The sequence below is a fragment of the Sorex araneus genome, chromosome 4, assembly GCF_027595985.1.
Source record: "Sorex araneus isolate mSorAra2 chromosome 4, mSorAra2.pri, whole genome shotgun sequence".
In the NCBI taxonomy this organism is placed as follows: Eukaryota; Metazoa; Chordata; class Mammalia; order Eulipotyphla; family Soricidae; genus Sorex; species Sorex araneus.
This window is the reverse complement of record NC_073305.1, coordinates 47,044,806-47,069,852: the sequence shown is the minus strand read 5'-3', so window position 1 is coordinate 47,069,852 and position 25,047 is coordinate 47,044,806. Positions and strand designations below refer to the sequence as shown.

Sequence of the window (25,047 nt, the reverse complement as noted above, 5' to 3'; positions counted from 1 at the left end):
AGCAATCCTTGGGGAAAAAAAAAAAAAACTGGGAGACTCACTTTTCCCAACTTCAAACTGCATTACAAAGCCGCAGTAACTAAAACAGGATGGTACTGGAACAAAGACAGACACTGTAATCAGTAGAATAGAATTAAAAGTCCAAAGATAGATCCTCAAGTATATGTTCAGTTAACCTTCAATAAAAGAGCAAAAAATATAAAGAGGAACAAGAAAATATCTTCAACAAGCGTTACTGGGGAAAATTGGTTAGCTACATGAAAAAGAAATTAACTTAGACCTCTTCCTGATGCCATGAACCAAAGTCAAATCAAAACAGATTTAATATCTCAATATCAGATCTAAATTCATAAGACACAGAGGAAAACACAGGCAGATCTCTCCATGACACTGAAACAAGAGGCATCTTTAAAGATGAAATACTACTGACCAAGCAAGCAGAAACAAACATGAACAAAAGGGACTACGTTAAATTAATCAGCTTCTGCACCTCAAAGGAAACAATGACCATAATACAAAGACAGCCCACAGACTGGGAGAAAATTTTTGTCCATCACTCATCCAATAAAAGGTTAATACCCAAGATACATAAGGCACTGGTAGAACTTTACAAGAAAAAATAACCCAATCCCATCAAAAAATGGGGAGATGCACAGAAACTTCCTCAAAGAAAGTATCCAAATGGCTAAAAGGCATATGAAAAAATGCTCTATATCACTAATAATTAGGGAAATGTGAATGAAAACAATGATATCTGATATCACCTCAGTCACACCAAAGAGTCTGGCACTCATCACAAAGAACAAAAACCAGTATTGGTGTAGATAAGAGGAAAGGGATGATTGCTTATTCACTGCTGGTGGGATGCTGACTGGTCCATTCTTCCTGGAAAATGATATAGACATTCCTAAAAAAAAAAAAAGGAATTTAAAAAAAAAACTAGGAATTGAGCTTCCATACAAATAAACAATTCTGCTCCTGGGAATATACCTTATCACCCCTAAAACACAATGTAGAAAAGGCATCTGCACTCATGTTTCACTGCAGCACTATTCACAAAATCTGGAAACAACCCAAGTGCCCAAGAAAAGATGAGTCGATAAAGAAGAAGCTATGGTAGATCTACACAATGGAATACTAAGCAGCTGTTAGAAAAAAATGAATTCATGAAGTTTGCTGATACACAGAGATGGACATGGAAAGTATCATACTGAGTGAAATGAGTCAGAGAGAGAGGGACAGACATAGAATGATCACACTCATTTGTGAGATATAAAGAAAGAGTAGAAAAATAATACCCAAAAGCAATAGAAACAAAGGCCAGAAGATTGATCCTTGGTAGCAAGCTTCCAAAATGTGGGTATAGCTGTTAGGTCAGACGACCACTATGACACTAAGAGTAAGAAGTGGTCATTTGAAACAGAACTGGGTGCTGAAAGGAGGTAAAAATTAAATGTATCATACCATTTCAGTAACAGTATTGCAAACCACAGTGCCTAAAAGGAGAAAAGATAAGTGTCTGCCATAGAGTCTGCTTCCCTTGGGAGCAGAAAGGAAATTGGGGAAATTGGTGGAGTGAAGTGATTCTCGAACATTGTAGACTGAAACTCAATCATGAATAACTTCGTAACTTGGTATCTTATGGTGATTCAATTTTTCAAAAAATTAAGATGAGTATATATGCCTTAATGTGAAAGTATAAACTAGGTATCTCGACTGAATCCCAAGTGAATTTCAGTCATGAGGTCAGGATAGGGTCATGTCATGTCTGATTACTGAAAAATAAAAAGATCTCAAATAAGTGGATAGCACAGTAAGAAAGGTGAAACTATGGCTAGAGTGATGGAAGAGGAGAGAAAGGAATCTCTCTTCCATCCTGGCCTTAGAGACATCAAGCAATTAGAGAAATATGTCAAGAAGTTGAAGCCATTTTCTCTCCAAAAATCTTTTCTCAGAGCAGAAATAATGCACACAGTTTTTCTAGCACTGACACAAGGTAGAGGTGTCCAAAATCCCAATTACAAATCACTGTATCACTGTCATCCCGTTGCTCATCGATTTGCTCGAGTGGGCAACAGTAACGTCTCCATTTTGAGACTTGTTGTTACTGTTTTTGGCATATCGAATACACCACGGGGAGCTTACCAGGCTCTGCCATGTGGGCAGGATACTCTCGGTAGCTTGCTGGGCTCTCCAAGAGGGGCAGAGGAATTGAACCCAGGTTGGCCTTGTGCAAGGCAAATGCCCTACCCACTGTGCTATCGCTCCAGTCCAATAATAATGATAACAAAACGTTTTGAAAATCCTTAGTAATTTTAAAAATATTAAGACTAGAAAGAAAAAGATATAGCATTTAAGTTTAGTTCCAGATTGCTTTTGTCACTGACCTAACAGAAGAAATGTTTGGAAAAAAATGGAGTCCAAGGTATTAATTTCATCTACTTTATGAACTAATAAAATATAACTACCATTTCTTTATCTATTTCCAACTTACAATCTCCAAATGCCACAAATATATTTGCATTTATTACAGTTCGTAATATCGTCTACTAAGCAATAATGCCTAATACAACATATTTTCTTACTGAAATTATACGTAACTTCTATTCTCATGTGAGGAAAAGTAAGTATATTAATCTGAAGAAGCGAACAGAGAGTATTTAAGTGATTTGTTCACAACCCTTAAATATTTTTTCATGTAAGAAACAGTATTGCGTAGTTACTCTGAAAATAAATCCCACTATTCTTTCATAATTTTCTAATATTAAAACCACTCTTATGGGCCCAGGGATATAGCTCAGAGTTGCAAGCACTTGCACTCCTTGTATAAGGACTGGAGCGATAGCATAGTGGGTAGGGCGTTTGCCTTGCACTCGGCCGACCCAGATTCGATGACTCCATCCCTCTCAAGAGAGCCCAGCAAGCTACCAAGACTATCGAGCCTGCACGGCAGAGCCTGGCAAACTACCCGTGGCGTATTGGATATGCCAAAAACAGTAATAAGTCTCAAATTGAGACATTACTGGTGCCCGCTCGAGCAAATCGATGAACAATGGGATGACAGTGACAGAGACAGTGACGGTGACTGGGTGTAATCCTGGCAGCCCTGCCATTTGTAATAAACAATGAAGTGTGAAGACTCCAATACATCACAACCAAGTGTGCAAACACAACTAAGTGTCCAACCCCAGCAAATACAACCAAATGTGTGAAAGCATGGCAATCAAGTATGTGAGCACTGCAACCAAATTTGTCATAGCAACAAAAAGGACAAGAAATGAACCAGTTCAGTTTTTTACATGCTCATTAACCAGTTTCCCCTGAACTGATTCAATTCAGGTCTACCTTGCAAATATATGGCTGAGGAGAGAAGCAAAGAGCAGAGTGGCTAGCAAGTAGAAAAAGGTAAACAATGATACTAAAAATATCCACAGAGAAGAAAAAAAACCATACCCAGAGGCCTAGTAAAGGGATTAAACCCAGTTTACATGACCAAACCCAGTTCAATCCCCAAAACATCATATGGTCCCATGAGCACTGTCAGGCATGACTCCTGAGACAGAGCCTAAAGCAGCCCCTGGGCACCAGTGGGTGTGACCCAAACCTCATGCCTGGAAAAAAAAAAAAAAAGAAAGAGACATAGAAATAGGGTCAGGGGGTAATGTACAGTGCTTCAAAAGTTTGCCTTGAAGTGTAAGGTCCAAATTCAATCACTGGTATTAACCACATATAGAGAATGAGGCCCTTATTATAATTTTTTTATCTTTATGATTTCCTCAAAAGTTGCACTATAGTTTAGCTAACACAGTTACAATAGTGTTTAGGTTTATGGTTGTGATTTACAAATGAACTGCATCTTCACCAACACCAACAGTACTCCACCACAGTCTTTATGTCAGCTCTAGTATCCTTTTCTCCTCTGCCCCCAATTCCTAAGACCTCCTCTATTGCTTGGTAATCTCAGTTTTATAGTCAAATGACAAGGTTTGTCATCATTTATTTTATTTTTTATAAAGTTGTTCACAATAATTTATTATTCAATATTATAACACTAATCCCATCACCATTGCATCTTCCAGCACCATTATTTCAAATATTCCCACCACCCCCAAAGACTGACCTAAATAATTTATTTTTTATTGCTTGTTATGAGTAATCCACTAAAAGTGATCCCAAAAAGTTTCCCTAAAGGAAAGTGTGTGAAGATTGCTGTAGCTCACCCTGGAGCCATTAAGCCCTTGCACAACAGATTCCTAGCATGTTGTCACACATTGAGCCTATGTGCAATTTTTTTTTTTTATTGAGATCGGTTGCCTTTTTACTTTACACCCCATCAAATGTGGTGTGCTACTCTTGGTACATCAATGGCATAAAGTATGAGATGTTGTTCCAGGAATTTTAAATTTTTAAATAGGGTAATACAGCTGAAGTTAAATTTTTAACTGAATAGTGACTTTGGGGTCTGAGGCATCTCTGCAGCTTGTGGCTCTCTTCCGATGTTTATTTGTGAGTGTCTATATCATGGCTAATAATGAGCTTAAATGGCGCCAGGGGCAGTTTGTGGGTGTGACTGCCAGGCTCCCAGGAGGGTTTCTCATATTTGATTCTATTTCCTTCTTTAGTTTCTCTATGTACCTACCACAAATGAGTAAAATAATCTCACATTCGTCCTACTCCCCTGGCTTCACTTAGCAGTAAGCTCTCCAGTTCCATTCAAGTAGCACCAAACTTCAACATTCTATCTTTTCTATTAGCTGAGTGGTATTTTGTTATGTATATATACCACAACTTCTTTATCCATTTATTTATCACTAGACATTTGGGTTGTTTCCATATCCTGGCTATTGTACTTAATACTGCAATAAACATAGATATATACTAAATTTTTCAAGTTAATGTGTTTGTGTTCTTGGGGCAGATGCAAAGAAGTGGAATGGCTGAGTAGTATGGAGGCTCTATTCTTACCTTCTTGAGACACTCAATATTGTTTCCCCCAGAGGATGAACCAGACAACATTCTCACTATGAGTGAAAGATATTCACCATGAATTAACCTTTTTCACCCTCCAACACAGATTGCTTCCAGTCTTTCTTGGGGTTTGTTGTTGTTTTTTGTTTTGGCAGTACACAGAGGACTATATGTGGTACTAAGGACTGAACCCTGGTTTACCAGCATGTGAAACAAGCACACTACCTGATACTACCTCTTCGTTCCTCTAGATTTTCTAACATATGCCATTCTCAGTGAGGTGATATGATATCTCATTGTTGTTTGGATTTTAATTTCCCCAATAATAAGTAACAATGAATACTTCCTCATAAGTCTGTTGACATTTGTATATCCTCTTTATCGAAGTATCTGTTCATCTCCTTTCCGCATTTTTTGATACAATTATGGTGTTTCATTGTTTGTGAGTGCCTTATATGTGGTGGTTATTAGTTCTTTATCTTATATAAGGTGTGCAAATCTTTTCTTTAATCCACTAAAATTTTCTTTTTATTTCAGCCCAAGTTGCATCGATGATCAACAGGGATACTGGCCTGAAATTTTCTTTTTTACTAATATCTTTGTTTGCATTTAGCATGAGGATAATGTTGGTTTCATAGAGGCTGTTAGAAAGAATTCCTGTTTTAGGGGAGCAACAGTACAGCTGGAGGGCATCCGCCTTGCAAGTAGCCAATCTGCCAGATTCAATCTCTAGCATCCTATATGGACCCTAGTGCAGAACCAGGAATAAGCCCGGAGCATCTCCAGATGTGGCCCAAAAACAAAGAAGGGGGGAAAAAAGAAAGAAAAGAAGGAAGGATTCCTGGGGTTTTTTTATTTTGTATAGTTTGCAAAGTTTGAGAAGTAGTCTTTTTTAAAGGTTTGGTAGAACTCACTAGTGAACCTGTCTGGACCTGGCCTTTTGTCTTTGAAGAAACTTTTAATTAATATTTCTATTTCCTTATTTTTTATTGCTCTGTTCAGTTTTTCTACTTCCTCCAGGTTCAGTCTTTGGGAACTTGTATGTTCCTGAAACTTAATCCACTTTGTCCAGGTTATACAGTTTAGTGACAAAAAAAATGTACATAGTAACTTTTTATGATCTCTTATATTTCTGAGGTATCATGTATTTCTCCCCTTTCATCTATGATCCAATTTACTTGGGTTTCTCTCTTTTTCCTTGTTAGTCTAGCTATGAATTTGTTAATCTTATTTATTTTTTTTCTTTTTGAATCACATCCGGCGTTGCACAGGGCTCACTCCTGGCTCATGCACTCAGGAATTACTCCTGGCAAAGTTCAGGAGACCATATGGGATGCTGGGAATCGAACCCGGGTCAGCCACGTGCAAGGCAAATGCCCTATCCGCTGTGCTATCACTCCAGCCTCAATCTTATTTATTCTTTTGAAAAGCTAGCTCCTGGTTTCATATACCATTTATACTGTTTACTTAATTTCTATGTCATTGATTTTACTTTTTTTTATTTCCTTCTACTTTAACAACCATTTATTGTTCTTCTTATAATTTCTCAAGATGTCAGATTAGGTAATTTAGTAGGGTTTTTCTTTTTTCTGACGTAAGTCTATTTTGCTATGAATACCTCTCCTTACTACTGCTTTTTCTGTATCCTATAGGTTCTGATATTTTGTGTCTTCATTCTCATTCATTTAGAGAAATCCTTTTATTTCTTCTTAATTTCCCTTTTAACCAGAGGTTATTTAACAATATGTTTCTCAATGTCCCAATGTTAGAATTTTCTTAGATTTACTTTGTATCATTAATTTCTATCCTCATGGCATTGTGTATGAAAAGACACTTGGTATTTCTATGTTTACAATTTTTATGGACACTTACATTGTGTTCCAGCAGGTTGTCTATCCTGGAGCAAGTTCCATATACACTGGAGAAGAGGTTGAAAATAATGATTCTGCTATCTGAACCTAGCAGCTTTGCTGAGATACCAGGGCCACTTCCTGACCACACCGTTGCTAGATGTGTGAACAATACCACTCCCTAAGGGGTGGGAAGGAAGGCACAGAACTGATACAAAGGGAAGAAGATGCCTTAGGCTCAATCTGGAGTGGGGAGGAATTGAAGGGGAAAGTTGTAGCTCTCCATTCACTTAAAGAAAGCAGATTTTGAGGGAGGTGCTGAGCATTCAGACATACTGTAAGAACCTGAAGAAAGCAATGAAGTTAGGAAAGTTCCAGTTGTGCCTGGAAAAAAAAAAACTGTGCAATTTATATGTATATGTAGATACTGATATACACACAGATAAATGGGGAAAGAGGGTGTGTGTGTGTGTGTGTGTGTGTGTGTGTGTGTGTGTGTGTGTGTGTGTGTGTGTGTGTGTGTGTGTATTCAGGAAATGTGAATAGAACATTAGCAAAATTCAAGTAATTGCAAAATTCTGTGCCTACTTTTCTTCCTGCGCATAAAGATTAAAGTGGATTTAACATATTTTCAACACTAACATTTTGTCACTACTCAGACAAAAGTAATCAACTCAGCACAAATCTCTTAGCAGTATCTATCCTCTTTTGCCATGGATTGTATCTGGTCAGGAGCCCGTGCAAATTCCAAACACTAACAGAAGCAGCATAGCTGGCAGTGTCATAGACTGCTTAGTAAGTCATCCACATCATCTGCATGCAAAACAGCAAAACCTACTTTTTTATAAACTGATATTTCCCTCTAGATAATAATTTTTTTTTTTTTTGCTTTTTGGGTCACACAGGGGTTTTGCGATGCATAGGGGTTACTCTTGGCTCTGCACTCAGGAATTACCCCGGCAGTGCTCAGGGGACCATGTGGGATTCTGGGAATCAAACCCGGGTCGGCCACATGCAAGGCAAACGCTCTACCGGCTGTGCTATCACTCCAGCCCTGAGGTAGTAAAATTTTTTGGCTCATTTTCAATACTTTTATCAGATATTTGAAAGAAGATTAATTTGTGAATTGCACCAAAAAAAGTTCAGGGAAATAAACTTTTCCATTGTTCATCGATTTGCTCGAGCAGGCACCAGTAATGTCTCCATTGTGAGACTTGTTACTGTTTTTGGCATATCCAATACACCATGGGGAGATTGCCAGGCTTTCCGTGCAGGTGGGATACTCTCAGTAGCTTGCCAGGTTCCCTGAGAGGGATGGAGGAATTGAACCCAGGTCGGCTGCATGCAAGGCAAATGCCCTACCCGCTGTGCTATCACTCCAGTCCAGACAGAGTATATGGGATTATAAACTCAAGCTTAAAAAATATTTAACAAGTTATACTAATGAGCAAAATACAACTGAAATGTAATGGAAATAAAATATTTTAAATGAGCCAAATTTATATGTATGATTATTATCCAATGTACAAGTTCAGGATAGAGATCTAGCCTGACTTTAGTTTTAGGTAATAAAACTTAGAGTTTAGTTATAATAAATTCAATAGGGCTCACACCAATGCAATAAAATAGAAAGCTGGAGGTAAACCCTCAGATTTACTGACAATCTGCAATAAAAGAATTGAGAGTGTGTAACAGAACAAGGAAAATCTCTTCAACAAATGGTGTTGGTAAAACTGAATAGTCACATGCAAATAAATAAATATAACTGGGGGTCAGGGAGATAGTACAGTGGGTAGGGTGCTTGTCTTGCATGCAGTCAACCCGGGTTTGATCACCAACACTCCTTACTGTCCTTCAAGTTCCACCAGGAGTTACCTCTGAGCAAAAGTCCTAAACAATGCTGGGTGTGGCCCAAAAGCCAAATAAATAAATTTATGAAATCTGTATTGCAAAAAGAAAGGAAGACAAGGGTAAGACTAGTAACAGAAATTTATAACAAGGTCTGGTAATATAAATTTATAAAAATAGTAAGGAGCCCTAACAGAAAGAAGTGAGAGATGAAGCAGGAGGAAAAGAACCCCGTGTGGAAGATATAATATGACAAAAACAGAGACAAGATGCAGAAAATAGTATATGTTTAGTATGTGTTGCCAAATAGAACCCTAGCACATGTTTAGTTGATGACAAGATCCTGGCTCATGGCACCATGTACTGAGTCCACATGAAAAGACTTGGGGAAAGTTCCATTTAGATACACGTAAAGTAAACAAAGGTCAGCAGATAGGGTTTTTTTTTTCTTTTTGGGTCACACCGGCAATGCTCAGAGGTTATTCCTGGCTCATGCACTCAGGAATTACTCCTGGCATTGGGGGACCATATGGGATGCTGGGAATCGAACCCGGGTCTGCCGTGTGCAAGGCAAACAAATGCCCTACCTGCTGTGCTATTGCTCCAGCCCAGCAGATAGGGTTTAAAAAACTTATCTGAGTCTCAGTTACACAATGCTCAAACACCCATCCCTTCACCAGTGCACATATTCCACCACCAGGAACCACAGTAAACCTCCTGGTGAAGGGATGAGTATTTGAGCATTGTGTAACTGAGACTTGAGCCTGAAAGCTTTGTTACTTTCCACATGGTGATTCAATTAAAAATAAATAAATAAATAAGATTAAAAAACTTATTTGAGCCATAACATGAAAATGCCGGGCACATAACATTGGTCAATCCTTCAATCTAATCTTTTTCTGAAAGATTAAATCATATTACCTCTAAGACCCCTTACAATTTTAAAACTATGTATTTCTAAAGGGTTATGGTATAGATTATTAATATGGAGAGGCAGAATATAAACAACAACTTATAGGGAATCTGCTTAGAAAAAAAGTTCCACATCTTTACATACACCCTCAAATATATGATCATCTAATCTTTGATAATAAGGTAGCAAGAAATGTGAAGTGGAACAAGAAGAGACTCTTTAACAAATGGTGCTGGCAAAATTTGACAGCTACAACCAAAAAAATGGGCTCAGGCCTCTACCTAACACCATGCACAGAAGTCAGATTCAACATCAGACCAGAATCCATAAGGTACACTGAAGAAAAGGTCGGCAAAACCCTCTGCCATTCTGGAAAACAATATGGACATTTTTCAGAAAACTAGAAATTGAGCTCCCATTTGACCCAGCAATACCACTCCTGGGAATATATCCCATAGATGCAAAAAAGTACAGTAGAAATGACATCTGCACTTGAATGTTTATTGTAGCACTATTTACAGTAGCAAGAATCTGGAAAAAACCTGAGTGCCCGAGAGCAGATGACTGGTTAAAGAATATTTGATATATCTACACAATGGAATACTATGCAGCTGTTAGAAAATATGAAGCCATGAAATCTGCATATAAGTGGATCAACATGGAGAGTATCATGCTAAGTGAAATGAGTCAGAGAGGGACAGACATAGAATGACCATATCCATTTGTGAAATATAAAGTAACATAATATGAAATAACACCTAAGGACAGTAGAGATAAGGGCCAGGAGGATCGTGCCACGGCTTGGAAGCCGATCTCATGTGCTGGGGGAAAAGGCAGGTGGGATGGAGAAGGGACCACTAAGTAAATGATGGTTGGAGGGACCACTCAGGACAGTAGATGCATGCTAAAAGTAGACTACGGGACCAAACATGATGGCCGTTTAGAACCTATATTGCAAGCCATACACCCAAAAGGAGAGAGAAAGAGTAAGACAGAATGTGTCTGCCACAGAGGCTGGGGGTGGGAAGGGGTGGGGGAGGTGGGAGGGACAATGGAAACATTGGTGGTGGAGAATGGGCACTGGTGGAGGGAAGGGTACTTAAACATTGTTTGACTAAAATGTAATCACAAAAACTTATTTGTAAGTCTGTAACTGCATCTCACGGTGACTCACTAAAATTTTTTTTAAAGTTTTAAAAATATAATAAAATAAAATATAGATGGAATCCTGTAATTCTAACCAAGATGGGTAGACTGGGGATCCAAACACTGGAGTATGATTTCATCAATATGTGGTACACAAACAACACAAATCAATGACCTAAAAATAAATAAACCCTAAATATTAAGACCAAATTGTTGGTCATCAGAAGGGAAGGAGCAAAGGGTAGAAATGAAGTAAACAGGAACAACTGTATGGCGAAGGACTTCGTGCAGTAAATATAATTTAGTTCATATGGATGTTGATTTATAATAATGTGCAACTGAAGGTTACAGAATGTTACCAATTTGATATTACTTCAATAAATCATAGGATATTTTTAAAAGTTCCAATCACAATTGTCTAACACAAGATGTGGACTCAAAAAGTGGTAAGAGCACTGTCAGCTATATATCTGAGTAATAATCAACCGCATATCTTTTTGAGGTATGATACCAAGCCTACAACATAAAGTTCTATGTTTACCATATGCTAATTCTTTCACCAATTTTGGTTCTCACTTGCCAACTATTAAGAGCAAATGAATGAGTTTTGGAAAGGAAGAAAACAGATGGAAGCAGGGGGTTGAGATTTTATTCCATTGTAGACATGTGCGGAAACAGGAAGTCCTTGAATAGCATTTTCCAATGTCTAGTAATCATCCTTACTAGCGTATATATCCTGTGTAACATAGCAAATCAAGTACTTGGGCCACAGCTAAAATAATCTGGCAACATACTTATGAGATTTTTAAGTTTCCAGAGACCTTATGTTAAATTTTTCATGTAAAAATCTGTGGAGAGTGGATATACAAGAGACTTGAGAGCATAATCACAAATAGATTTTGCTCATTAAGTAAAGGCATAACACTGGTTTTAAAACCCCAATATAATATATGCAAAAAAGCATAAACATTGAGAATTTGATCACTCTTATCAAGAATAAAGAAACAACAACCCTGGGCACAAAGTAAAATGACTCAAAGGAAATAAAACAAGTTCCTTGCAAATGTGGAGCTGTAGGTTCAGTCCTCAATGCTGGCCAAGTGTAGCTCGGCTTTCTGGGACTCCTGATGCCACAACAGAGTGTGAGAAAATTAGAGTTCAACCAAGTGTATGCAAACACCACAGCCAGAGTGTGAGACTTTGTTAAGTCCTGCAACTAAAGATGTGAGAGCATCACCACCAAGAATGTCACCTTCACTTAGCACGTGTGTGAGCACCACAGCAAACTGCAGAGTTTGTTTAAAAAGCAAAACTAGGGGGGCTGGAGCAATAGCACAGCAATAGCACAGGGTAGGGCATTTGCCTTGCACGCGGCCGACCCGGGTTCAAATCCCAGCATCCCATATGGTCCCCTGAACACCGCCAGGACTAATTCCTGAGTGCAGAGCCAGGAGTAACCCCTGTGCATCGCCAGGTGTGACCCAAAAACCAAAAAAAAAAAAGCAAAACTAAACAGGTACAACCCCCCAGTGAGTATCTGAGCACCACAACCATGCAATGATGCAATGTGAGACCCCCCCAGGCATCTCAACAGCAAAAGCAAAAAAAGGAGAGGTTTTTTTGTTTAGTTGATTGGTTAACTGGTTTTTGTTTTTTGATTTACTTTGTTTTGGGACCACACCCAACAGTACTCAAGGATTACTCCTGACTGGCTCAGGGGACCATATGGGATGCCACAGATCAAACCCAGGTTTGTCACATGCACGACAAGCATTCTAAAGCACCCTACCCACTGTACTATCTCTCAGGACACCAATAAGAATTTTTTTTAAGATTCAAAATATAAATGATTAAAATTCAGCACTAACATAAAAATATATTATGACTGTAAAGTACTTTCAACCTTAATGATCATCCTTTTCAGACTGCTATGCTTCAGAGTTCATATTTTTTTTTAAAAAATGCTATCCAGAAAATGGCACCATGTTTGCAACTTAGCTTAGTGTTTCTTAAGCTCCTTCTCATAACAGTGTATGATGAAATTAACTAACATTTCAATCATCTATAGTACTGTATGTTGAATTTTTATTTAAAATGTAAATCAGGGCTGAATAGTACAGTGGATAAGGTGCTTGCCTTGCACAGAGCCAACCTGGGTTTGATCCTGATGACCCATATGGTTTTGTGGGCACCACCAGATGTAGCTCCCGCAAAAAAAAAAAAAAAAAAATATGTTGGTCATTTCCTTTCCTGTTTGTTTATAAAAATGACAGATCAAAACAAATCCTCAAGGCAAGAGTGGGTATAGGGTGTAATCTGAGCAAAGAGGCAGAAGTTAAGTCCTGAGCACTACAAGGTGGGGGGGGGGGAGTTGGGGAGAAATGTTTTAAGGAACTGGATAGGTAGTCCAGCAAGTAAGATACTTCCAAGCAAGTGGCTAACCCTGATTTAATCCCCAGCACTGCATATGGTCCACCAGCACTGCCAGGAATGATCCTTTAAGGCAGAACCAGGAGTAAATCCTAAACTTAGCTGGGTGTGGTTAAAAAAAAAAAAAAAAAAAGAGGGCAACAATACACAACCAAAGTCCTCTGAACCATGGCTAGAGTGACAGCACAGCGGGTAGGGCAATAGCACAGAGGGTAAGCATTTGCCTTGCCCCTGGCCAACCCAAGTTCGATTCCCGGCATCCCATATGATCCCCCCCAAGCACTGCCAGGAGTAACCCCTGCGCACCGCTGGGTGTGACCCAAAAAGAAAGAAAAAATCCTCAGAACCTTTTAAAAACCTGTCTTCTGCCTTGTCGTCTCATAAATCTGTACTCATTATCAATGAAAACAGAATATATTATATAGTCTAACAAAAACATTTACTATAAAATCCCTGAAGTATGACTACTTTCACTTTAAAAGTTTAGGGAAACAGAGATAGTTCAGTGGATAGGACACTTGCCTTGCATGAGGCCAACACAGATTTATTCCCCAGAATTCCTTATGGTCCCTGTGCAACACAAAGAGACAGCCCTGAATGTGGAGCCAGGAGTAAGCCCTGACCACTGCTGGATGTGACCAAAAAAACAAATGAATAAAAGTCTGTACATAGAGCCTGTCCTAACTTCTGAGCTATATACATACACTACTCCTTTTAAGAGTCACATGATACAACGAAAGAAGCTGTAGTTTGAGAATTCCATAGTCCTAGATTCAAAACTGAAGTCAACACTCTCTTAAGAATCTTAGAACAGAGGCTGGAGCAATAGCACAGCGGGTTGGGTGTTTGCCTTGCACGCGGCCGACCCGGGTTCATATCCCAGCATCCCATATGGTCCTCCGAGCACCGCAGGAGTAATTCCTGAGTGTAGAACCAGGAGTAACCCCTGTGCATCGCCGGGTGTGATCCAAAAAAGCAAAAAAAAAAAAAAAAAAAGAATCTTAGAACAGTCATTTCTCTTAAGTCATTTCTTCTCTTCTGTTTATAAAAGAGGAGAAAGATGACATTGTGCTATGAGACTCAATATGGGAGTTCCTGTAAACACTGAACCCAAAATCACAATTTGTCAGTACATTCTTACTTTTCTGAACATAACCAAGAGATAGGTATGTAAAATATTCTCAACTCCTTGATGTCTCTATCTCTAAGAAGTGATTCCTGAATACAGAGCCAGGGACAATGAAAACAAAACAAACAAACAAAAAAAAAAGACCAAAAAAACATCTATAGTACTCAGGAGTAAGATCAAGACCTCATGCTTGCCCTAAGAACTTTCACATCATTATTTTTGTTCAGGTTTTTTGTTTTGTTTTGTTTGTCACCATGAAATAGTCACAAAGTTGTTCATAATTGAGTTTCAATCCTACAATGTTCCAACACCCATCCCTTCATCAGTGTACATTTTCCACCACCAATGTCCCTGATTCCCTTCCTCCCTTCCTCTTTCTCCCTCTCCTCTCTCCCTCCCTCCCCCACTCCCCACTTTCAGCCTTCCCTTTCCTCCCCCTCTCCTTTTTCTTTTAGGCACCATGGTTTGCAACACTGTTACTGAAGTGTTATACATATCACTTTACCTCCTTTCAGTACCCAGTTCTTGTCAGGCATGATCATTTCCAACTATCATTGTCATGGTGGTCCCTTCTCTGTCCTAACTATACTACCTGCCCTCCACCCACCCCTTTGTGCCTTGTGGCAATCTTCCTACCATGCACCAGTCCTCCTGGCACCTCATTTCTATTGTCTTCAGTTAATATTTTCCTACTATATTTTTATATATATTCTGTAAATGAGTACAACCATTCTATGTCTGTCCCTCTCCCTCTGATTTCACTTAGCATGATACTCTCCATGTCCATCCATGTATAAGAAAATTTCATGATTTCATTTTTCCTAACAGCTGCATAATATTCCACTGTATAGTTGTACATTTCTTTATCATCATCTGTTCTTGGGCACTTGGGTTGTTTCCAGATTTGGACTACTGTGGATAATACGCACTTTCTAAATCTTTGAATTCTCTTCCTTACCCTTTCCTATTGGAGATCTTAGAGGGAGACACTAAGTTTGAACAACCTTGGGCATACCAAGAAAAAGCTTTAAGTCACTGCTCCTTCATGGTTGTTTTATTTTGTTTTTAGTTATTTTTTTCCCACCTGGGGAAATTTTTTAAAAAGGAAATTGGGTCAAAGATACACAGAATATATACATTACTTTTTTTTTTCAGTTTAAGAGTCACACCCAGTGGTGTTGGATGCTACTCCTGGCTCATGCTCAGGGGTCATTCCCAATAGTGCTCAGGGGACCGACCATCAGGTGCCAGGGGTTGAACTCAGTCCTCCTAAAACTCAACAACTTATGCTATTTCTCCAGCCTTGCAATGCTCTTTAAAATTATTCTAAAAGTTTATATAGTGAGGCTGGATTGACAGCACAGTGGGTAGGGCGTTTGCCTTGCACGCAGCCAACCTGAGTCCCAACATCCCATACAGTCCCCGAGCATCACCAGGAGTAATTCCTGAGTGCAGAGCCAGGAGTGACCCCTGTGCACCTGTGCATCACCGGGTGTGACCCAAAAAGAAAAAAAAAGTTTATATAGTACTACAAAACTAAAACATAAAGGTATTCCAATTGGTAATGAAGAAAGGAATTAAAAAAGAATAATCAACAAAATCCCCCCAAATTTTTAATTATCTTATGACAGCAACAGAATATACAAAATGACCTTTTAAGATAGCTTCCACTTCAGAAATATCAAACTAATACACATGTGTTCAAATGGTTGGTGCTACACTGAGTAAGAGTTTAACCACAAATGTTCTTGTTTTATTGGTTGGTAGTGATGTTGTTGCTATTTTAGAAGACAGGAAATGTATTTTCTTGGTTTTGATTTCTATATTTAGTAATCTGGGTGTTATCAAAATGGGAAAAGGCAGATGTCTCACAAAAATAATTGTGATTTCCCTATCCAATTAATATAATTTCTTAGGTAAAATAATGAATAACAGAATGCAGGGATTTCCAAGCATTTATAACAAAAGAAAGGAGAGCTTCTTTAAAAGGAAAGAGATATGAAAAGTCAAAATATGAGCTAAAAAGTTCAGGGAAAAAAGTCCCTTCTTAAGACTAGAGAAGGATAGTAAAGATGTGACCAAAATATATCATAAACTATTGCCTACTAGCAAGACAATTTAGAATGTTTAAATGTTGAAGTACCAAAAAAAAAAAAGCAACAACAACACAACAACAGAAAGGATTAACAATCTGAGATGCAGCTTCTTCAATTCCATAATAAAGATAACTTTAGGATTCCTCTGGGAATCTACATGTATAACATGAGTTAGAATCCCCAGCACAATGACTGGCCCCCACCATCTTCAGAAAAGCGTAGCTGGGTTGGGGAGATAGCTCAAAGGGTCGGAGTGCATGTACTGAATGCTCAAGGCCCCAAATTCAATCCCAGAACTCCAAGGGCCACGAAACATCATCAGGGTGACCCTGATGGTTCCGGTTTCTCCATGACAGAGACGTATCATCAAGCCATTACAACCAAGCCAAGTATTACCTGGAGCGATGCCTACAGCCACCTGAGAACCACAATAGGCAGTCCCTATTCCTAAAAGATATACTTTTCTCTATTCCCTCTAAATCCAATCATAATATCTAAATTCAACCATAATTCCTATATCATTAAAATGTTGGCAAAGGATACAACACTATTCCAGCACATGCCTCACATGTATGAGGCCCTAGGTTTGATCCTTGGTGTACACATACACAATTTTAAAATATTCAATATTGGGGCTGGAGTGATAGCACAGCGGGTAGGGCGTTTGCCTTGCACGAAGCCAACCCGAGTTCGATTCCCAGCATACCATATGGTCCCCTGTACACCGCCAGGAGTAATTCCTGAGTGCAGAGCCAGGAGAAACCCCTGTGTATCGCCAGGTGTGACCCAAAAAGCAAAAAAAAAAAAAAAAATTCAATATTACTATAGGATCTCAAAAATCTTACCAATGTCAAACACAGATGAACAGCTGCAGTGTGTGTGGGCGGGGGGGGGGGGGGGGAGGAAAGACCTCTTCAGTGTTGCACACAACACTCCTTCCCTCACCAATATCCCAGAAATTTCTTCAAATTGGTGGAATTAGGTATGTTTTCCTTCCCTGCTATGCAAATTAAGGATATGCACACAAAAATAGAAATCGGTGCTCCCAGCTGGTCATAAAGTCAAGACTGAAACTCAAAACATTTATCTTAGGAGTAATAATAATGGTTCAATCTTCCAAACAGCAATTAAATAATGCAAGTAAAATATTATTTGACTATTTTTCTCATTCCAACTATAGTATATAAGCTACTTTACAGATTTAACTGGATTTTATAAAAAGAACTGGGAAGATAGCCCTAACATGTTTATTGGCAGGGCAGGAGGGGCAGGGGATCTGAATTTTGGGGAAGTTATACTTATATAAGAACTTTTAGAAGCTAACTGAAAAAAAAAAAGAGGAGGGAGAGCAAGATTAGAAGATATGTGAAGGAGAATGCTGCCTTGCTAGGCAAAAAAAAAAAAAGCATCTATCTACATGACATTGCAGTTGCTAATGTTTTCAGAGTAACTATCTCTCTCATTTAATGTGTATTCTAAGTCCTGTCCTCTGCCCAAAGCTCTGCCCTCCACAGGAAAATAAACACGTAGCCCTAAGAATTCAATATTTTTATTCTATATTCCTTAATAATCACACCAAATCCCAGGGCTTTGAGAGTGACATATGCTTATCCTGACTACCTCTGCAATGCCTCCTCCTCAGGACTATCACTGAGAAGATATCTAGTGTTTATTACCCTAAAGTACTAAAGGGAAAAGGAAAATTAACTTTTACTGAACACTAGGTATACTCTTGATTTTTCACAAACCTATGAAATAGGTAAATATTATCCCCAATTTACGCATTACGGAAATAATGTTAAGTTACTTGCCAACAACATCAGAAAGAAAAGAGGAAGAGGGACTCATAACTGCCAACATTGGTATTCAAGGGTTCCTCCCCAGAAACTATCACACAGGTGCCACTGAACAGCTGACCACTTTGACTTATTGTTATTCTAGTTAAGCAGTTCTTAAAAGTTATACAGAAGATAAACCATCAAATTCTTCATTTTACAGAATCTATTAAGTATTAAGACAATTCTCTAAGAGAAAAGGTAAGTGTTCCCAGAAGTTAATTTTGACTATTCACATTTCCCAATTCCCTCTCAACAGTTTCTAGCTCTAGGAATAATTCGATCACTTCCATTTTAGTATATGTTGTTATACCACTGTATCACTGTCATCCCGTTAATCAACAATTCGTTCATCTGGGCCCAGTAATGTCTCCATTCATCCTAGCCCTGAGATTTTAGCAGCCTCTTTTTACTCATCCTTCCCAACAGTGCCACATTAGAGGCTCTTCAGGGTCAGGGGAATGAGACCCATCATTGTTACTGTATTTGGCATATGAATACACCCCGGGGAGCTTGCCTTGGGGGCAGTAAACTCTCTGTAGCTTCCAGGTTCTCCAAGAGGGAAAACTAGGCTATCAGATATTGTGTGGTTGGCCATTGATGGGATTACAGGAGGCTGGGGGCAGTTTCTGGGTGTGACTGCCTAGCTACCAGAAAATGGGGAATGTGGGTGTAAGAGGCCCAGTCATAATCGGAGCAGCCTTGGAGATAATTAATTTTAAAAATTATGCAGTTAGTAAAAAAATTCATAAAGTTACATTTCAAGACAAGATTTTCTATCAGACTATAAAATCTTTCTGCAGGTCCATACATTTAAATTAATTCAATGTGCATTTGGTCATTTACCTGAAATTGTTTCCACTATTCAAAAAGTTATTTTGTAGTCAGTTGTGAACTAAGTCTTGACTGAAGTGTGGGGGGGGAGGACTCCTGAACACGTTAAATCTTTTAACTGAACAGGCTGACAGGTCTCTGACAAAAATGAATGTGCTTGCATCATAAAATTGCCACAAAATGCTAACATTTATTAAAAGTAAAATACTCAGATTCGTAAATGACTGAATATACCTTTTCAAACAGAAGTAGAATGTCCGAAAAATTATTTAGCTTCTGGAGTTTTAATACTTGTGACAGTTTTAAAGACCAGCGGAAACTACAAAATCACACTAAACTGAGCAGAGAGGCCTGCTCCAGAAACACTGGCGAGCTGTGGCTCTGCGCTAAGGCACTTGCCTTGCAAGTGTGAAGCCCTGGGCTTGATTCCCGCCCAGCACCGCAAACCAACCGAAAACACTCCTTTTTTTTTTGTAAGGCAAAAATTCCTAACACGGCAGGCAAAAAAAAACCCGAGACTGGACAGACACGTGCAGTCAGTCACTGGACGACTGCAAAATTCTGAACAGCGAAAACGTTATGGAGGTGGTTCTCTTTCTCGTGAAGGGTCCGGTCCAAAATCACTCTTCGGACTCGAGGACTCGGGTGCGGAAACTCACGAAAATCGCCGTCCGAGAGTGAGGAAAACAAGACGCCCAGGACTGGGCCTCTGGGGAGCAAACTGCCTGGGGCTGGGGGGGTAGGGGGCACCAGAACCCTCGGGCGGCCTCGGGCCGGGCGGCCCGCCCCTCCCGCGCACCGCACCTGCCGAGGCCGCGCCGCCAGCGCCCCCTGCCGCCCTCCCCGCGCCCCGAGCCCGCTCCCACCCCCGCGCCCGCGCCGCCCCCAGCCCGCGCTCGCCCCGCAACGAGGCCGTGCAGCCTGCGGGCAGGGGCGGGGGCGCGCGGGCGCGCGGCAAGGCGGGGCCCTGCTGCCCGGCGCGGCCCCCGAGCTCCCGCCGCGGCCTGGCCGGAGCCTCACCTACCTACGCCGTATTTCTCTTCCTCCGTAGGGGTCCACATGGCCGGACCGGGCGCGGACCCGCGGGCTCCGGGGCCAGGCGGGAGCGCGGCAGGGACGGCCGCGAGCCCGGCTGTGGCGCACCGCGAGCCGAGGCGGGGGCGGTCAGGCGGCGCGGGGCAGTAGGCGGCGCATCCCTCACAGGCCGTCCGGGATGCCGCCGCCGCCACGTCTAGACCGAGAGGCTCCGCGGGCGGCCCCGCACTCCCGGAATGCGCGGAGGAGGACTCGCCACCTGTCCGCGGCCGCCGCTCCCGCGCCGCCGCTCGCTTCCTCACAGCTCCGCTGCTCGGCTCCCGGCGCCGCCGCGCTCGGCTTGCCTCAGCGGGCTCGCAAAACGCCCGCGCATGCGCCACTCCCCGGCGCGCGGGGGCTCGCGCCGCCCGGGCTCGCGCCGCCCGAGCCCGCGCCGCGCGAACCCACGCGCCGCCGCCGCGCACCGCGGAGGGAAATTCGCGAGAAGCGATTGGGTGGCCCGGTGGGCTATCGGGGTGGACCGGGGCCCTGGACGGCAGCAGACGCTGGACGACCGGCTCCCCCGTCCTATGCCTCCTGCCTGGCGTCAGGGATCGCTTCGAGTCCCACGTCGAGAAGGAGAGAGCCAGCGCCAGGAAAGGGGGGTTGGGGGCGGGGGTAACGATGCCCTTTCTAGAACGATCCCAGTATCTCCCACAGGCTTGCCATGGCCACATCACCCGAAAGGGCTCCAAAACTACTCTGTCTCTGTGGCCCACAGCTTGGAGTCTGAATAGGAGAGCTGCAGATTGGTGTCCGTAGTCCTTAGTTAGAGAGCTCTGGGATGCCTCAAGGCCCGAGGCCGCTGACGTCTTCTGGCTGGTTTCTGCGGAGGTTGTTTGAGACCTGAACAACCAAACCTGCCTTCCTAGTAAGAAAGTACTTCATCATTAGGGTGCCATCCTGGAACACGGCCTCTGCTGCTTCCACACCATTCTGAATTTCTGACTAGGTCCCCAGTTTTTCCTTCTTTTTCTCACCACGCTAAGAATCTGATGACTCTAATGCCTGAACCCCGGACAGACGTCTGCCCACCTACACCTGGGTCTCATGGTGTTCCTGGCCCCAGATCCTTCATCTCAGCGCTACAGAAACAAACCCTTCTGTAGTTCCTCACACTCCCAGGCAAAGACAGTCCTCATGCATGACCGCACACTTCAGTTCAAGATTGGGGGAGTTTTTAATCCGAACACGCCAAGGGTAAAAAAGATCAAGGTGAGAAGGCCATATGATAAGTGCTCCTACAGTCCTGCTGCTTGTACTAAATTTAGTTCAAGCAAAGACATCGCCACTGTCTTAAAGAATCAAACTTCAACAAAACTGCTCCCGCTCTGTTATACCCGCAGCCTCTGCAGTGAGCCGTTTCTGAGGCTTTTGGTTCACACAACTGACAGCATCTGAAAACTCATGTACACACCCTCCCAGCATGGGAGCTGCCTCCCCTTCTCTCTACCCGCTCTTACTGTGCTCTCACTGCCTACTTCTTCTCATGATCCCCAGGAATCTGCCACACCATAGCTGCTCCCTTTCATCTTCTTCTGGTCTATAGGTTCATTCCCTGATTCCAGGAACACACACTTTATCAGTATTCTCATCTCCCATTCTCTCTCCTTCCTCAGTCTGACTTTGATTGAGTCATTCATTCCAAATCCCTTTATTTCAACACAATTTGGAGACTTTCAACCTTCAATAGTCTAGTTTGTGTCCTGTCACCTCGGAGAAACTGTAAGCCCCAAAGTTCCTCAGACTATCATGACTCCAGGCACAAGATCAGCTGTTTTCTGGTTTAAGCTGGTCCTTTGTATACAGTATCTCCTAGCCTACTATCCTATCTTGAAATTCATGGCTTCTAACCTTCCCAGGACCACTTTTCCCAGGAAAGCATCCCTGGATAAAGCGAATTTTTCTCTCCAATGGAACAAAGAAATCAAATGTTTCCACCGTACACATTTAAAAAGCCCTGTTTCCTTTTCCAGAGACAAAGATCACCCTTCATTTAATTTTGTCCCCCACAGAGCCCAATATAGTGCCTGCCACCTAATAGCTGTTCAGTATATACTCTTGGGTAAATGGTCTGCCTGTTTAGTTTGAGACTAGAATGAAATAGGTTGGAGAAGAGAACTGGGAGATTTACTCCAGCAAATTACAAATCTCCAAATTTGGAAATGATTTAATTAAAGTAAATTTACTTGATATAGGGCACACTGGCTTTAATTTAAAATCCACTGAGATGTGTTATTTAGTAGCTATATCAAAGATAAACATGATGGAACAATTTATCTAAAAATCAAAGACGTTTTCAGTTTGACTTAACTTGTCACTATTATTTGGGGTTAAACTCATTACCTCAGATAATAAATTCAAACCTGATGAATGAGGAAGAAATCAAGTTTTCAGCAGGATATGACTGGTGTTTATTGAAAGTAGTCCATAATCAAACAGATTTTTATATAATGTACAAGACATGCAGATAGTATCATTTTTTCTCTTAAATAAAACCTAAATTAATCAATTTTTAATAGAAACAAGCTCTGTCATGATAAATACCCCCACAGCTCCTTTGGCAAATGAGACTGGCCCTCTTTACAAAGCCCAACGAGCTACATTTCATACCTTCTATCTTTGTCTTCTGCTGCCTGGAGAATCAGAGAGCAGCACTTTAAGAGACAGCCAGTCTGATGACTCAGCTCATAAAACAATGTGTGGCCACAGAGATGATGTTTATCCAGGAGCATCCTGGAAGCTCATGCTTCTGAAGTCAGCAAGCAGTGGGCAAATAACACAAGATGCTCATTTGACTCCCAGGAGTTTTTGGCCATGTTGCCAAAGCAGTGGTAACTTCCCTCTGCTAGCAATTAATCTCATCTGATGTTTGTTGAAGCAGAGTATTAGGAAAGTTTCAGAGGAAAGTAGCGGTGTAGGGATAATCCATGAAAGATTAGGTGAATGTGCTGACATTGTGCTTCTCTTGATTAGGAGGCACATGCAGCAAGAACTTATGGCCATATGCAGCCCAGGGGCAGGAGAATAGGAGACTTAGAAAAAATGTTACCTAGCAAGGGTCCTCTAGTACTTTTTTGTTTTGGTTAATAAAACATTTACAAAGCTACTTTTCCCAAATGCAGAGAGATACCCAAACTAGTCTCACTTCACCACCATTCCTTATGTTTTTCCAGAGCAACTTCTTTTAGGAAAATTCCTCTCAGGAGGCAGCATTAGTATAAATGGCTAACAGAGTAGATTAGCACAGAGATGGCTGACAAAGTTAGGGTCTTTTCAGGTGAAAAGACCTAAGTGACTAAGAAGATATTATTAGAATTTTGCTTTAAAATTTGTTGCATCTGAATATCTTTGCAGTGGGGAGGAGTTAAGGAAGAGTGTGAAAAAGAGACAGATTAAGCAGTGCAATATTTCATTATTTTTCTTCAAATGACAAACTTTAGCCATCTGTTCTTATTTTATCAACCCATTCAAAATATTATTAAAATGCACACTCCTTGTAGTTAGCCAGGGTCTTTCAATAGAAAAAAAAGACCAAAGGATCCCTGATTTCAACCCCGGAAGACTGATTTGGCATTTTTGCATGGGCTCTATGCCACCATGAAAAGATACGTCATAGACTCTGCAGCATATCCTTCCTGCCTACTCAAGACTGTTAACTACCTGGAGACAGTACGAAGCTCATTTGTATATATTTAATGGGGTTTATTTTTGCTGCTAGTTTTGGGTTTTTGTTTTTTTGGGGTTTGGAGTATTTTGTTTTGTTTTGCATCTTCAGTGCCTAGCCTAATAAAGGATCTTTCAAAAGATCTGATACATAGTTGGTGCTCACTAAATATTGCTTGAATAAATTATTTTGCAAGTGATTACTTTCATTTCTTCTGGAAATTCATGTCTTTATTCCAATAAAACTTTGCTTATCGGTTTTCTGGTCAAGAAAATGGGAAGTAATAAATTTCTAAAAAGAAACAAGGTATCTCCTAGAAGGAAGGGCAAGTAGATACAAACTTGGCATTACTTAGTTCTCTTTTCCCTTTGGGGGAAATAACTGTGCCCTTGAATTTCTATACTAAGTCACCAAGGAGGAATTGAAATTAAAAACCTTGGAGAGTAATTAGCAACAAAACGTTCTAATGTCAAGAAGTGAATTTTATGGGACCATATTTGTAATATTAATTGGGCCTCTGTGTAGCCAAATGGTGAAATTATTGCTCCAATAAAAATAGACTCAAAAGATAAAAACAGCCCAAAATAGCACAGATATTGCAAAGCAGGACAGAGGTAATTTCTCTACACATAAAAAGCAACCAATTGAAATGCCTTCACTGATTCACTTGAGTTAAACACAAAATAAAGCCTATTTGTTTGGTGTAGCACCACCTACCCCATGTTTGAATTACAATGGGTATGGGGCTAGAGAAGGAACTGAGACTTTATGCCCATAGTTCTCATTATTGTCACCTTGAATGTAAGGTATATTAATTATTTCTTCATTGAATATTTATTGAGCACCTATTATGGACCAGATCGTGGAAGAGGTTCACATTCCTTCCTGTCAGAGTTTGCCATCTAGCTGAGATGGGGATGAGAGGAGACACATTAAACCAATTATCACACAAGCAAATCTCTAATTAGAGACATAAGTACTAGGACAGGAGTACAGCAGACAAAAGGAGCATCTGCCAAGGGGCCTGACCTAATTTGGCATGTCAGGGAAGACTTCCTGGAAGAAATGATATTTGAACTGGAACCTGATGATGCAGACATGAGCCAAATAAAGAAGGAGAGAAGGTGCTCTAGGCAAGGGATGCAGCACTAAGGGAGATAAACCTGGAGAGGAAGGAGCCTGATACAGTTAAGGAATAGAAACGCCACTGTAACCAGGATGACATAATGAGTGAGCAAGTAAACAGCAAGTGGAGAA

The 25,047-nt window shown here is 40.8% G+C and overlaps 1 protein-coding gene across 5 annotated transcripts in view; it reads right to left on the bottom strand.

The window, feature by feature from the left end:
- DOCK3 (dedicator of cytokinesis 3) overlaps positions 1-20,481 on the bottom strand; it is a 440,374-nt gene extending 419,893 nt beyond the window's left edge. For 4 of the 5 annotated variants that reach the window (XM_055135368.1, XM_055135371.1, XM_055135372.1 and 1 more), the window contains exon 1: positions 20,074-20,481. In XM_055135368.1, the coding sequence (XP_054991343.1) occupies positions 20,074-20,110 (37 nt within the window). In that variant the 5' untranslated portion in view covers positions 20,111-20,481. The remainder of the gene's footprint in view (positions 1-20,073) is intronic. The other variant, XM_055135370.1, reaches the window with a different exon arrangement.
- Between the last annotated feature and the right edge of the window lie 4,566 nt (positions 20,482-25,047).